The 15,727-nt window shown below is 39.9% G+C and overlaps 1 protein-coding gene across 1 annotated transcript in view; it reads right to left on the bottom strand.

Moving 5' to 3' along the window:
- The window catches only part of RAD51C (RAS associated with diabetes protein 51C), a 174,068-nt gene extending 158,626 nt beyond the window's left edge, over positions 1-15,442 (bottom strand). Inside the window, exons 1-2 of the mRNA XM_089980901.1 lie at positions 15,338-15,442; positions 14,140-14,249 (exon numbers count right to left, since the gene is read on the bottom strand). Coding sequence (XP_089837027.1) covers positions 14,140-14,197 — 58 coding nt within the window. The 5' untranslated portion in view covers positions 14,198-14,249; positions 15,338-15,442. The remainder of the gene's footprint in view (positions 1-14,139; positions 14,250-15,337) is intronic.
- Positions 15,443-15,727: the final 285 nt, after the last annotated feature.

The following is a 15,727-nucleotide window of genomic DNA, read 5'->3' on the forward strand; positions in this document are numbered from 1 at the left end:
GATATGGATTTGGATCTTGGATTTGGATCCAGATCCAACAAAATTAAAGCTTTAAATTTAAAATACAGGTTTAAATTAAAGAAATGTAAGGTTAAAAAGACTCCCAGAGGGATAAGGTACCCTCTAAAATTTTCTTGGTATTTATTAACTAATAAATAATTAATAGTTAATTATTTAATATTAAAAATTTAATAAATTTTGAGATTTCCAGAAAATAGAGATTAGGGTTTCTAGAGGGGCGTTACCCTCTAAAAGGACCCAATAGATAATTAGAAATAAATAAATTAAACAAAGAAGATAGTAAATGTAACGACCCCAATCCATACCCTTTTAAAAATGCGGAAATTTTTTTTTTTTTCTAAGAGTTGCGGAAACCTTCCCAGAGATCTGGGGTCCTCACAGTTCCACTTTCCATTGGATAGCCCATCCACCACAAACGAAGTTGCAATTATCATCCAAATCAACCAACTAAAACTCTTTTATTAATGAGTAAGTAATTTCAAAGACAAGGTTTTCTTCAACTGAAAGTAAAATAACACTTGCAGAAATTAAAAGAACTGAAAGACAAAAGAAAGAGCCATTATGTCCTCTACTGAAGCTGACAAGCCCAAGTATAACTCATCCATCCCCAGATGCATGTCCAACTTCATTGTTCACCATTTTCTGTGAAAAACCAACAAAGTAGGGTGTCAGAACCGAAATTCTGAGCACAGCTACTTCTAAAGAAACCAGGTGAGAGAAAGAACATGGATAAGATTTCATGCAGTGATTTGAGTGAGTGCAGATATAAAATTTGCAACATCTAAATATCCATAACTACCAATAATTGCATTTACTCACCAGTCAAGAACAGTAAACAGTGTCATATATTAATAACTAAATGATCAAACCTTTCAGCATGATTTCACAAAGTAAGCCATATGCTACCAACAAATGATGTCATGATATCAAGAATGAGTCAAACATGCATGATCTAATGCATAACAGAAAAATGCATGATTAGGTGCAATGCATGATTTCTTCTGTTATCTTTCATTTAAGTTCCATCTTTCCATATGCATGCCCTATTAGATGCACACATCTTTAAGTTCCTCTTTTTAATTACTGTGGCCCGCGGATACACCAAACGGGTACAAACCCCGAGGTCAAGTAGGTTCCCAGGGTAGCTTAACACACAATTTGTATTTTATTACTGGGTTCCAACTTAGCCCTCGACCGATATCAGGAAACAGCACCATCCATCGGAACATTAGACCTCCACATCTAATGTCGGGGACACAAGGGACACCCCACGCCCACAAGTGTCACTTCCTTGGTACCAAACAAACTCACAGCTGTGACCAACACACCACTCCCGGGTAAAGTGGCGGACTCTCCCTAAAACCGTGGCTAGGAGAAAGAACCTCAATATCGGGTTCAGGGGATAAAATTTCAGCACACAGAGTTTTTGTATCCTCACAGTCTCCCCAAGACCGGATATCTAAGATTCTCATACTCCAGATGAGATATCCCAGAACGTATGTTATACTGTTCTTATTCATTATCTTTTTTATTAAGTCCATTCTTTAAGCTTGCAACACAATATGCAAAAGTAAAGTGAAAAACCCGCATCCTCCCTTGCGGGGACCCATTCGGGACTCCAGCCCGTGTAAACACATAGAACAGTGTAGTAAAGTGTCAAACCATCTCATGTGGTTTAAGTGATGCATTAAAAAAAAACATATATGAAAACAACCCAAACCCACGGCTCTCCAGGCCGATGATGGTCCATTTAGTCCATCGATGCATCGCATGCAAAAATCATAACTTGCAATGTAGGCAATCATACCAGCATAATTCCATATGCACATTCATTCATACCATTTTAAAATGTGCATGAGCTTTCGCAGTCATATGCATGTGTAACCATTCATGTGTAAGTGTTTTCATGAAATCACCTAATAGTTTCATGAGAATATTTATGCATGATTCTACAGGCCAATAGACTTCGATCCCATATATGCACATGCATTTACAATTTGCTATTTCATGAGCAACACATGCTTCCTATGAGTGGTCCGCACACACAATCACTATACAATTTAATAAGATATTGCAAAATTTCAGTCAACATAAGGTACATATAGATAATCAAGTTTTGTGTTCACCATGCCACATTTCATAGCAAATAAAGGAATGCACATTGAACTAAACATATAATTTTTCCATGACAACTAAAAACACAAAACTTTTATAATCATTCAAATTCAACATCTACTATCCTTAGATTTAGTTGACTGTCCAAGACAGATCGGTTTTACCACTTTCTAACCAAAGTTAGAGGCAACAAAAATTCAGATTCCATTTGAGTTTCCAAACAGATTTCTTGTACATGCCAGAAATTTAATTTCCTTTTAGAATCAGATTGAATTAGAATGCTACAACAAAACAAAATTGCAACAATCATTCAGTTTAGTGTTAGTTGACTATTTAAGACAGGTAAATTTTTGTGGTTCCAAAAGAAGTTAACATTTGGGACTTCATAAATAAATTTCAATATGTTAAAACCTCTTTCGAAATCTGATCCAGTGTTTACACTCATATGTTTATATACTGATATATATATTGATATATATATATATATATATATATTGGTTGATTCAAGAATCTACCTCAAATCTGTCAGCCCCAAAATCGGTGAGTATTACTGTTAAAACTTAACAAACTCTAGGTCAAGGAATCAAAACCATATATTTTTTTTTTCTAACTAATCACATGCATCTGAACTTGTGCATCTACATATTTCTCAAAACAACACGCGCTGAACCTAGTTTTCTTTTGACACTCTCGTGCACAGAAAATTATACAGATTTATGTGTGGTTCCTGTTCACAAAAAAAAATGACAGGATTGAGTGTGGTATATGTCAACACACACACAGGCAAACACGTATGTGTTCCAGCTCTCAACAACACATTTAATCAATGCTTAAGCAAATCAGCAGATTTTAAATCAAGTTTATGCTAACAAAAATATGTCGCCTTTGTTACATATCAGATTCTCATTAACTATTTGATTCACATGAAAATAAGTGGAGACACAACGTATCAGATTTAAGTAGAAACCCAAAATTACCCAAATTTGGTACATAACAGAACTCGTGTGAATATTATTTACCTCTTTTTTTTTTTTTCAAGCGAGTTACAGGCCAGCTCCCAGCTGACTGGGTCAGCTGGGCCTGCTATGACCCAGTTCAAAAGGTGCACAGCACCCATTTATATGGCTGATCAATATCAAAAGAGAGTATGCATTACGGACTTGATTAGAAATCAAGTTTGATAAGTGTAACTAACACATAAGTGTTCAGATTTAGAGTCTACCAATAACACACATTGTACATGCCCAAGCATGCACCCGTGCACAACATAAACATACCTCACATGTGCACATAGGCACTAGACACACATCCACTCTGTGTATGAGGATAAGCCCCTAATCTCACATAACACATCATTTGCTTTGATTCAATAGCACATTTTATTGATTCTAATTTAATTTAACCACATTATATTACATAAAATGCTAAAACATCGAGAATCAATCATTAAATGAGTTAGCATCATCAAATTAACAAGAGATTGAAAACCCTACAACTGGGGCCATCCGATACCTCATAGCGTACATATATTTTCAAGAAATCGAAATACAATTTCCCCCTCAAATCGAAATAAAATGTAAATCCCCAATTTCGACTGAATTGGGGTTTTCGTCAATCATCCCCAAAATCTGAGGTAATCCCAAAAAGGAATACTCGGGATCCACACGGCTGGGGCCATCCCCTACCTCAGCCGACCCCCCTTTCACAATGGAAACCCTCAAACTTCCAACTCAGAGGTTAGGGTTTTTCGGATTAGGGTCGATGAAAACCCCCAAAACCAAATTTACTTCACGAAACAACAAAAGAGCAACAAACAGCCATGCAAAAGGTCCTCAGGTACCCTCACCTCAAAAGACTACACGGGATCGAACCCATGTTCGATCCCTCACCTAGAATCGAGAGGAGCACCGTACCTCTTTCTCGGCGACTTTTCCGGCGATCGGAGGCTGTCGTGGTTGCAAGAGAAGGAGCACCGTACCTCTTTCTCGGTGACACGGCATTTAGGGTGCCGTACCCATGTCGACACGGGTACTGGTACCTGGACACGGCATTTTCTGTGTCTTATATTATATATTATTATATTATATTTTCAATATATAATATATATTTTAGATATATAATAGATATTTTAGATGTATAATATATATTTTTCAGTATATATTTAGCTGTGTCTCTGTACCCACTTTTTTTTTAATTGCCGTGTTGTACCCACTGTACCCGTACCCAGGTGACATAGCTGATCACTGATCAACAAGTTGGGGGATTAAGGCCCCCTCCACACTACGTAAAGTCTCAAGCAGCCGAAGACCAATCAAAAGGTTTATTTTTCCAAAATAAGACATCCCCTACTTTATTTAACCAAAGACAAAACATTACATAAGGTGAAGGATCTCTTAAAGCAACAGTCCAAGAAGGAACCAGGCTATCAACCACTAAAAGAGTCTGAAGACGCCTCCCTCGTCCTTCCTTAAAAGCATTAATAGTAGTTCACCAAGCTCTGGAGTTCGCATGCACCACAACCAACACCATTATATCTACTATCATTACGATTGATAATTTCCCAAGCTTTAATTTCAGGAAAATCCAGCTCATCTTGAAAATACAGCTCCTTCGCAAATAGGAAATATCCATGATCAACTTGGATGGACCAGGCAAGTTTCCACCTGTTTTTTGCTTGATACAATCCTAACGAGATTGCTAGAGTACCAGCTAATGTCTGCACCTGTAAATCAGGTAGTGGACCTCCTTTAAGCCACCAAAAAACCCTGTCTGCAATATATGTTGGCCAATTAATTTTCAGTATATTTTCTCTACAGCTTCTCCGTCCTTCAGACTTCATCCCATGTAGGCCCAATGCAGCAGCATCTTGAGCATATTTGTTCGTTAATTTCCATAAGTTCCAGACTAATAATGCCAAAAGCAATCTCCCGCATCTCTGCACCCATGAAACTGTTAAATTATGTATCACCCTTGTTGTTGCACATGAAATCTCGGAGAGCCTTGCAACGTGCCATAGGTATGGGACTTGGTGCGGTGCATGGGGTTGAAGAGACGTATGCATGCCACTGATAGTGTTGTGTGCCTGAGCTTGGCACTGGGCTGTGCAAAGGGGTGTGGCATGTGCACGGGTTGGTGCAACGCAGGTGCTGAAAAGGTGTGTGCATGTCACTGATTGCGTCATGTGCCTGAGCTTGGCACTGGACAGTGGAAGGAGTGTGTGACATGTGCACTGGCAGGGTGCAGTGCACATTCATAAGAGGTGCGTGCATGCCACAGATAGTGTCCTGTGCTGGAGTGGGGCACAAGGTTGTGCAAGGAGTGGGGCATGTGCACAGGTGTGGTGCAGTGCAGATGCGGCAACAGATGCATGGATGTGTGTGAAGTGCGGTGGAAGTGCCCCAAGAGTGATGGATTGGTTGGTTGCAGCGTGCATGAGGCAGTCGGGTCAACCCCGTGGCAAACAGGCCTTGTCCATGTGTGCAGAGTTTGGTGCACATGCATAACAGTGGTGTCGTGTGTTGCACAGACCATTGTCGTGCGTGGCGCATGTGGCGTGCGAAGCACAGCATACGGTGGGCACGTAGTTGCGGTGAGCTTGGTCAGGGTTTGGCATGTGCAGCAATGTGCGCAGTGTGGGCACGATTGCGTGCACAATCTTTGAGGCGATAATCCAACGAGCATTTGAAGTTGTTTGGGGCCAAGATCGAAGATTCACCGTGTAAATGGATTATGGGGAACGCATGGGTGAAGGCGGATTTGAAGAATTCCGAAGTTGAGAAATTTATGGTTCCCCAAGTGTTATTCGGGTTCCTCTTGCTGGCAGGGGCCTAGCTCCTAAAACACCTATATAGGGGACCTCATGTTAAAGTTGTTTAGCATATGTTGCAGCAGTTTGGCATAGGCACCCCCTATATCGCACGGGCAGCACTGGGAGTGCATGGGGGTGTCCGTGTGTAGTTCAAATCCCCCATGGGACGTAGGCAAAGGCCTTGGGTGTGCAGGCAGGCGGCTCTTGGTGCGGAGATGCGGTCCCAACCATGCCAAGTGGCATGGGGTTGTGCAAGTGAGTGCACAACGCCGGCGAACGAGTTTGGGTGGTGTTGTTCGCTATGGCAGAAAATCATCAACTGGTTTGCGGACTGGGGGTCGAAAGACCTTGTCCCTTCTGTGGTGAGGTTATGGTATGGGTGTGCCCATGGGATCGTGATCTGCTCCATGGCACGCGAGGCTAAGCCATCTGTGAGTTGTTGGCGTGGATGGCTGGAATTCAGGAAGGTTGGTTCACAATGATAGTTGGAAGGTTGGCTCGCAATGATAGTTGGAGGCATGGCATACATCGATAAAGGCTTTGGGATGTGCCATGCTCCCCATGACCCGTGTTGGATGTTGGTTAAGTCGGTAATGCCGTGAAGACATGTTTCAGCTATTGCCAACATGTGCTTGCTTGTGGGAGTAGTAAGGCATGGTTGGCTTGGCCGTTGAAGGTGCTAGCCGGTATGGGACGGTTGTGCACGAAAGTGGTGATCGGATACGCAATGGACCATGTTCGAAAGGACTTATTAGAAAGAAGGGTTTGCTAAGTTGACATTCCGTTGGGTAAGAAGTTTACGTGTGGGAAACACATGCTGTGAAGCTGACTAGGCCGTGAGGCCTAGTGCCGCACGGGCCTTCCTTGGCTTGAAAGGCGAAAAATTTGGCCTTGGAAAATTAGCCCGTGACACTTGTAATCTCGTGTGTATATATATATATATATATATATATATATATATATATATATATATATATATAGAGAGAGAGAGAGAGAGAGATATACATATGTACTATGTATATATGTATATGTATCTCTCTCTCTCTCTCTCTCTATATATATATATATATATTCCTTTTTGTCTCATTGTTCACCCGAAAAGGGTATTTCTGTAAATACTTATTTTACGCATATTCCATTTTGGAATATGATTGTAACCTTTTTTAATTCTTTTTCTTTTTCTTTTTCTTTTTCTTTTTCTTTCTTTCTTTTTTATTTTTTGTATTTTGTGCCACATAGGGAGGCTCCCCAAAGAGTCGTTGGGGAGCCTCCAACGGTCACATATGTGACCGTCGGGGGCTCCCAACGACTCTCTTGGGAGCCCCCTATGTGGCTCCTTGTTTGGTTATAAATAGGGGCCTCTCCCCTCTTGTATTCTCATGGCTTTGAGTCAAAGCCCAAGCTTCTAATAAAGTTAGAATATTTATTTTTATGCCTTTGGTGCATTTGTGAGAGTTTGTGATTTTGTGCTTTTATGCACAAGTGTTCTAAGTGTTCTTATTGTGCATGTGTGCACATATTTGTTATCAAGAATATTAAGGTCTTGATCATAGTATCTTGTTGAAGATACTTTCACATGGTATCAGAGCCTCGTTTGAAGAAGAAGGATCGTGCGTTTGTTTGTTTTTTAGTTCCTCGAAAAACGTGCCTTCAAGCTATTGTTTTTTGGAGTGGATCAACTTCTTTGGGCAATATTTTAGAAGCCTCCTTTATCAAGGAAGACTTGAGAAACCCTTGAAGTACGTATTGTTTTTCATCATCTCTCCTCTCTAATGGATGAAAAAGACTCTCATTTCTCTCTTGGGTTCAAACTCCAACTATCATGTTTGAGCCAGAAATATGGAAGCTCACATCAAAGGAAAATGACTTTGGGGCTATGTCCAAGGCTCGATTCCCGAACCGAAACCCAAGATAACCGTGAAGAATGGGAAATGGGGAATTTTAAAATCCTCTCTTGGATGTTTTCGTCCGTAGAAACGAGAATTAATGCAAATATCATCAAGTTCAAAAAGGCTTCTCAAGCATGGGAATATCTTGAGAAGATGTACACCTCTAGGGATTTGTCCCATAAGTACTATCTCCAAAAAAGGGCGCTAACGCTTCAATAAGGGGAGATGACTATAAGAGAGTATTTTGCCGAGCTCTCTTCTATTTGGGACGAGCTTGCTATGCTCGAACCTAAGTGGAGTGGTGAAGCCATAGAGCTCCGCCATAGATTTTTCAAATTTTTTAATGGGCTTAGGCCCGAATTTGAACAAATCTGATCTTTTCTTTTATCCGCTTTCACTTCCCTCTCTCTTGAAGATGTAATTACTAAACTTAGTGGGGAAGAGACTCGGATGGGTATAAGCAAGAGCAACCTAAGTGTTCTTGCTACACCTTCCAACAATGAAGAAAATGAAGGTGTTAATGTCGTCTCAAGACCGGGGAGCAATTTAAGTACCTACAAGCCCCCTCACTTCAAGAATCAAAACTCAAGTGGTCAAGGAGCAAAGAGGGACTATAGCAAGCTTACATGTCATTTTTGTAAAGAGCCGGGGCACATTAAACCTATTTGTCCAAAATGGAAGAAATTGCTTGCAACGGCTATGACATCTCAACCGGAGGAACGACCTTCATCGTCAAATGGGTCTATTTCCCTTCAACAAATTGTAGAAGCTTTACAACCCCTTCTCAAAGGAGGGATTTCCGGAGTCGCTATGTCTACTTCCTCACCACCCGGTCAGACATCTTGGCTTCTAGATTCCGGTGCATCCTTTCACATGACCCCGAGTGCTTGTTCTCTTTTCGAGTTTTCTAAAAATTCTCTTCCATCTTTTGTCTCAACGGCGGATGAAACACCTCTTGAAATTAAAGGAATAGGTAATTTTGAAAAACAAGATTTCTTTATTCCAAAAATTCGTCTTATACCAAAACTAAATTTAAATTTACTTTCGGTTTCTCAGCTCTCGAACCATAGTTGCGATATAAAATTTTCTTATAACAAAGGTTGGATACAGGATCGCCGGTCCGGGAGATTGATTGGGGAAGGCTCTAGGAGAGGAGACCTCTACTATGTTGATTTTCTTCAAGTTCCCAAAAATCAATTTTGTAATGTTGCTCAAAACAAAGATATGCATGTATGGCATAAGAGACTGGGACGTCCGAACATTGTTAAAAAAATTTATTTGTCTTTTATTAAACTTCTTTATAAAGAGGATTTTGTATGTAATGAATGCATTCTTAGGAAAATGAAAAGTATACCTTTCTCAGAAAGATCCATATTTACAACAAAACCCTTTGAAATTGTTCATTCCGATGTATGGGGTCCAGCTCCTGTGATATCTAAAGAAGGATTCTCATACTATGTGATTTTTGTGGACGATTACACTAGATTTTGTTGGATATATTTTCTTAAACATAAACATGAAGTGTTTTACAGTTTTAAAACTTTTCATATGATGGTTTTTAACCAATTCAATGGAAGTTTAAAAATTCTTAGATCTGACTCTGGTGGCGAATACCTTTCAAACAAATTCAAGAGTTATCTTGAAAGTTATGGTATCCTCCATCAAAAATCTTGTCCTAAAACCCCACAACAAAATGGGTTAGCTGAACAAAAGCATAGGCATATCATTGAAACAACTAGAACCTTGCTCATTTCGCAAAATATTCCAAAAAAACTCTGGGCCGAGGCAGCCCACGCATCCGTCCATCTCATAAATAGACTTCCATCAAAAAATTTGAACAAGATTTCTCCATTTGAAAATTTGTATGAGAAAGAACATGATTATAGCTGGTTAAGGGTTTTTGGATGTAAATGTTTTGTTCTTATTGATAAAAACGACAAACTTTCCCCAAAGGCCATTCCTTGCGCCTTTCTTGGTTATTTTGAAACCCAAAAGGGTTTTCGATATTATGATGTTAAAAATGACAAATTATATGTTTCGAGAAATGTAAGTTTTTTGAAAAATCTTAGTGGTTTCGAAAACCTTGAATCTAATGACGAAAACGTAGATTATTCTTTTTTATTTGATCTGTTAACTGAAAGTGATGATACTAGTGATGATGAGTCAAATCAGAATGACTCAAGTGATAATGAAACCAGGGAAACCAGTCATGTGTCCTTTCCATTTCCTCAACATGTCGATGAGGAACCTCCTAGGGATCCCATCACCTATACTCATAGAGATAGAAACACCTTCAGAAGTGCCCTTGAAAGATATGATGATGCTAGTAAGATTGCTCCTCAAAGTGAGGAGAACCTTCATGGGACCGAAAGACATAGAAACACTCCTTCTAGGTTCATCTCATATGAATCCTTCTCACCTAAACATAGAGTTTGTCTAAGCACCATTCATTCTTACATAGAACCTAAAAACTTCGAGGAAGCACGAAAATGTCCTTAATGGATAGCCGCCATGGATAATGAACTCGGAGCTCTGAGAAGAGCCAAGACATGGGAATTTCAAGACCTTACTAGAGGTAAGAAAACAATAGGGTGTAGATGGGTATTTAAGGTTAAGACTAAGAGTGATGGATCCCTCGAAAGATATAAGGCTCGACTGGTTGCAAAGGGGTATAGTCAAGAATATGGGATTGATTATGAAGAGACCTTTGCTCTAGTAGCTTGGATGGTTATTGTCCGGTGTCTTATAATTGTTGCATTAATCAACAAATGGAACATATATCAAATGGATGTTAAGAATGCATTTCTAAATGGAGATCTAACTGAAGAAGTATATACGGATGCTCCTCCTGGAATGAAGACTCTTAAAGGAAAGGTGTTTCGCTTTCGAAAAACACTTTATGGTTTGAAACAAACCCCTAAGGTTTGGTATGATAGGTTTAATTTCATAATGATAGAAAATGGTTTTTCATCCTGTTTTACTGATACTGCTTTGTTTGTTAGAAAATCCAATGCAGGTATTGTCATCTTATTGTTGTATGTGGATGACATGCTCATAACTGGTAGTGATTCTAAAGGGGTTAAGAGCATAAAATCAATGTTGAAAGATAAGTTTGAAATGTCTGATCTGGGTTTTCTGACTTATTTTTTGGGTATTGAAGTAGCATACTCTCATAGAGGGTATTTCTTATCTCAAACTAAGCTTGCTTCTGAGATCATTGACAGATCAGCTATGTCACATGGGTGCGGGTGCGGGTGCAGGGAGTCGGCACTTCCAAAAAACCCGGGTGCGGGGGTGCGGCAGGGGCAAAAATGATATATATATATATATATATATATATATATATATATATAAAGGGGGTGGGGGAATAGGCGGGTTTTTTTTTTTTTGCAGCTGACAGACAGCTGCTGTCAGCAGCTGACAGCTGCAAAATAGTATTAATGGACCTTAATGATCCTGTCAGCTGCATAAATTTTTTTAAAAAAAAATTCGAAGCCCATTTGGGCAAATTTTTTTTTTAAAAAAAAATGGACCTTAATGATCCTGGGTGCGGTCAACGCACCCAGGATCGGGTTGACCGCACCCGGTGCCGCACCCGCACCCGCGTCGAGTCGCGTCGACGCGGGTGCGGCACCCTCCTAGCCGAATCCCTGTGACATAGCAGATCAGGTATTACAGATTAAAAGGTTTGTGAAACTCCTGATATAGTAGGAGCTAAAATGAATATTGATGATGGTGTTCTCCTTTGAGATCCTACTCCCTCCAGACAGCTTGTTGGTTCATTGATGTATCTGAGTATCACCAGACCAAATATCTCTCATCCCGTCCATACTGCAAGTCAGTTTCAGCATGCACCAACTTTCATTCACATGAGTGTCATCTTGCGAGTTGTAAGATACATAAAGGGTACTCTAAATAAGGGAGTTTTTTTATCCTCTTCTTCTGATTTAAATTTAATTGCTTACTGTGACTCTGATTGGGGATGTGACCCAAATAACCGTCACTCCACCACTGGTTTTTGTGTGTTCTTAGGAGACTCACTGATTTCGTGGAGATGTAAGAAGCAACAAAAAGTGTCCCTATCATCAACTGAAGCCGAATATCGTGCCAATGCAACTACTACTATAGAAATTGTATGGATCCATCAGTTGCTTGAAGACATGGGGATCACTATTGAAGGGCCCACTAAGTTATGCTGTGATAACAAGAGTGCAATTTACATTGCCAAAAATCATACTTTCCACGAGCGAACTAAGCACATTGAAATGGGCTGTCAATATGTTCGTGAAGCCTATCTAAAAGGAGTCATTGATCTACCTTATGTTACTTCAGAATATCAGTTGGCAGACTTTTTCACCAAAGCTTTATGTGCACCTCGATTCAACTTTCTTCTTGACAAACTTTCAGTCATCATGCCCTAAGTTTGAGGGGGGGTGTTAAATTATGTATCAACCTTATAATCTCGTATATATATATATATATATATTCATATAGAGAGAGAGATACATATACATATGTACTATGTATATATGTATATGTATCTCTCTATATATATATATAAATATATATATATATATTTCTTTTTTGTCTCATTGTTCACCCAAAAAGGGTATTTCTATAATATTCCATTTTAGAATATGATTGTAACCTTTTTTAATTCTTTTATTTTTCTTCTTCTTCTTCTTCTTCTTCTTTTTCTTTCTTTCTTTTTTATTTTTTGTATTTTGTGCCACATAGGGAGGCTCCCCAAAGAGTCATTGGGGAGCCTCCAACGGTCACATATGTGACCATTGAGGGCTCCCAACGACTCTCTTGGGAGCCCCCTATGTGGCTCCTTGTTTGGTTATAAATAGGGGCCTCTCCCCTCTTGTATTCTCATGGCTTTGAGTCAAAGCCCAAGCTTCTAATAAAGTTCAAATATTTATTTTTATGCCTTTGGTGCATTTGTCAGAGTTTGTGATTTTGTGATTTTATGCACAAGTGTTCTAAGTGTTCTTATTGTGCATGTGTGCACATATTTGTTATCAAGAATATTAAGGTCTTGATCATAGTATCTTGTTGAAGATACTTTCACATAAACCTTAAATTTAATCCCTAAGATGTGCATTGTTTCCTTGTTCGACCAAATCAATCAACCACATCACCCCAGATAGATTGTGCTACCTTAAAAGTGAATAAAAAATGACTCGTTGTTTCTTCATCTAAACTGCATAGACAGCATCTATTAGGAAGCGAGGCATCAAATTTATTAACAGTACTGACTGGAGAGAGGAGACATTGTGTGTGTATATATATATATATACAACAACAACTACGCCTTCATCCCAAAACAATTGGGGTCGGCGATATAAACCAAAAAAGAAAATCATTCTGGGTCTTCCATATGAATCCTTCTCCTCCAATCATTTTTATCCAATGTCATGTCCTCGGTGAGGTTCAAAGCATTCATATCCTTTCCTATCATCTCCATCCAAGTCTTCTTAGGCCTACCCCGACCTCTTTTAATTAATATATTTTCCCATTTCTCCATCCTTCTAACTGGAGCATCATTAGGCCTTCGTCGAATATGTTCAAACCACCGTAAACGATTCTCTCTCATCTTATTTTCAATGGATGCAACGCCTACCTTCTTACGTATCTCCTCATTTCGAATCTTATCTTTTATTGTATTTCATATATATATATGATAGCCAAATAAACTTGTTAAACTCATGAAGAACTTGCTCAAAACTGAGTCCAGTTTGTTTGAGAAATAAATGAACTTGGAAGTTAGGACAAACTTGTATCCAGCTGAACTAAGGCAGTTTACAAATTTCCCTAATTTCCCACCCATACCTCCTCTCTCCAATCAAATTCCAGCACCAGCAAAGCTACGAAACGACAAGTGGTGTTGAACAACATTGCAATGTCATCGATGTTGATTTTGAGCCTTCACAGTACCAGAATTGTGCCAAGAAAAAGAAAGACCAACGCCATCTCATTTGAATGCAGCTGGATAACCGGAACATTTCCAACATAATGTTAACAGCACTAAGGAGCAAACTTAATCTGGGCAGCATTATGTGTGATGGGGAAAACCATGAGAAGGGTTTCATTTCTCATCGATGTTGGAATAGTGCGAGCCTTCTCGGGTGCATACAGAAGCATTTCTAACATACATACATCCTGCATGCACAGTGCCCTCTACCAATCCAGTAATTTTAGTTCCTTACCAACTTGGTTACACATCAGGTTTTTATTAATAGACCAAGATAACAGAAGAAGTCTAGTAGAATATGTGAAACTACTGTAGCAGCAGAAATCCACCTGGAACTGTTGGATGCTCCTCTTCCGCTCCACTCGACCTTGCAGTTTCACCCGCCATCTTTTAAAATTCAATCGTTGTCCTGCGCATGCACTCGTACGTTTGGCATATCCTGACCAGTGACAACAAGGAGGCACTTAATAATGAATCTTATGCATGTACTATGAAAAATATGCATTTCATTGAAAAGAGAAGCGAATCAATTTCAATAAGAGATCGATAACCAATTCCTTTGACATTCTTTGAATGACAAATGCCACTTAGTAGATGCAATTTCACTTCAATCTCAAGTGAAAGTTATCCTCAGCTTTGCATTAAAACAAATAACCAATGCTAAAGCATATGTAGATAAAAAAAGTCTATTGCTAACTCATCCTTTTGAGTGGCCTGCATTGGAATTCTATCCTTAATGGCCACCATTATGAATTTCCAACGAAAACATACATATCACAAAACTTTTTGGTGATATCATCATGAATCTATCGAATACATGACAAAGATTTAGTGATGGAGCATTTCCATTGATATAGTGCCGAGTCGGACGTCAAATTACTTTGATTCGATATTCACTGGTTCACTCACTCACCGAGGGGAAAAAGGGAGGAATTAATATCTATAAAGACCAAACAGAAACAGGGACACAACAATGAATTGGTCCCGAGTATGCCGGTCCCTTAGGGATTTTTCAAGCTCTAGCAGATGCCCCGGTTCAGGGCATAAACCCCTGACGTTTACAAGAGGGCAGCCGCTAGGTGTGCTCTTGGCACATATTCACATCATCCCATCAGACGGTAGCGCGGATTGCAGACAAGAAGGTTCGCTGCCTTGTATCCTAAAAAGAGGCGGCGGTGGCTGTGGCGGCGGCTCGATGTGGCCAGAAATTTGTTGGTCCATGATTCTGTTTAGGAATTGCGGCAATCAATTGATCGTCCGGTCCTATCGACGCCGGAAAATGTCTGCCCCAGTGTCAAATACAAAAAACTAGCATACCCAACCTGTTCTGTGGAAGTTTCTGGCGTCCAGGTTGGTCCTAGTAAGCAATCAAAGGCCTAACAAAGTCCTGAAATTCTTAGATATCAAATAGCAATCAAAGACCCTAAATCGATCAGAATGGTGAGAAGAACCGCAGGTTCCAGTGCCCATGAAAATCCCAATATGAATCACAAAGATGGTGGAAGAGAAAGATAGAGTAGAGCAAACCTGGAACAGAGAGGAGGGTCAGACTCGTAGACAAGGGAGACCCAAGAGAAGGATCGCCCTGCAACACCGGAGAGGATCAGAACCGTCGGAGAATGTGTGTGTGTGTGTGTGTGTGTGTGTGTGTGTGTGTGTGAGAGAGAGAGAGAGAGGGAGATGGCGGGAATTGGCGTTTGGAGTGGGGGGAAAGAGCAAACCCACCGCCAAACGTTTTTACTCTTTTTCGGAAGCGTTTGGATGCGAGGAGTCGCATGTCTGAGTGTTGTAAGTGTCCGTTCCTATGTTTGGTACGTCTGGGAGTTAAACGGAGTTGCAACGCCTAGCAGATCAACTCCAGCAAAGCTCTGTTTGAGCGTTTTGGCGCGTTGAGGGAATTCCCGTTGGCCTCCGCTC

This window comes from Nuphar pumila, chromosome 11 (genome assembly GCF_984573655.1).
Source record: "Nuphar pumila chromosome 11, dmNupPumi1.hap1.1, whole genome shotgun sequence".
NCBI classification, from domain to species: domain Eukaryota; kingdom Viridiplantae; phylum Streptophyta; class Magnoliopsida; order Nymphaeales; family Nymphaeaceae; genus Nuphar; species Nuphar pumila.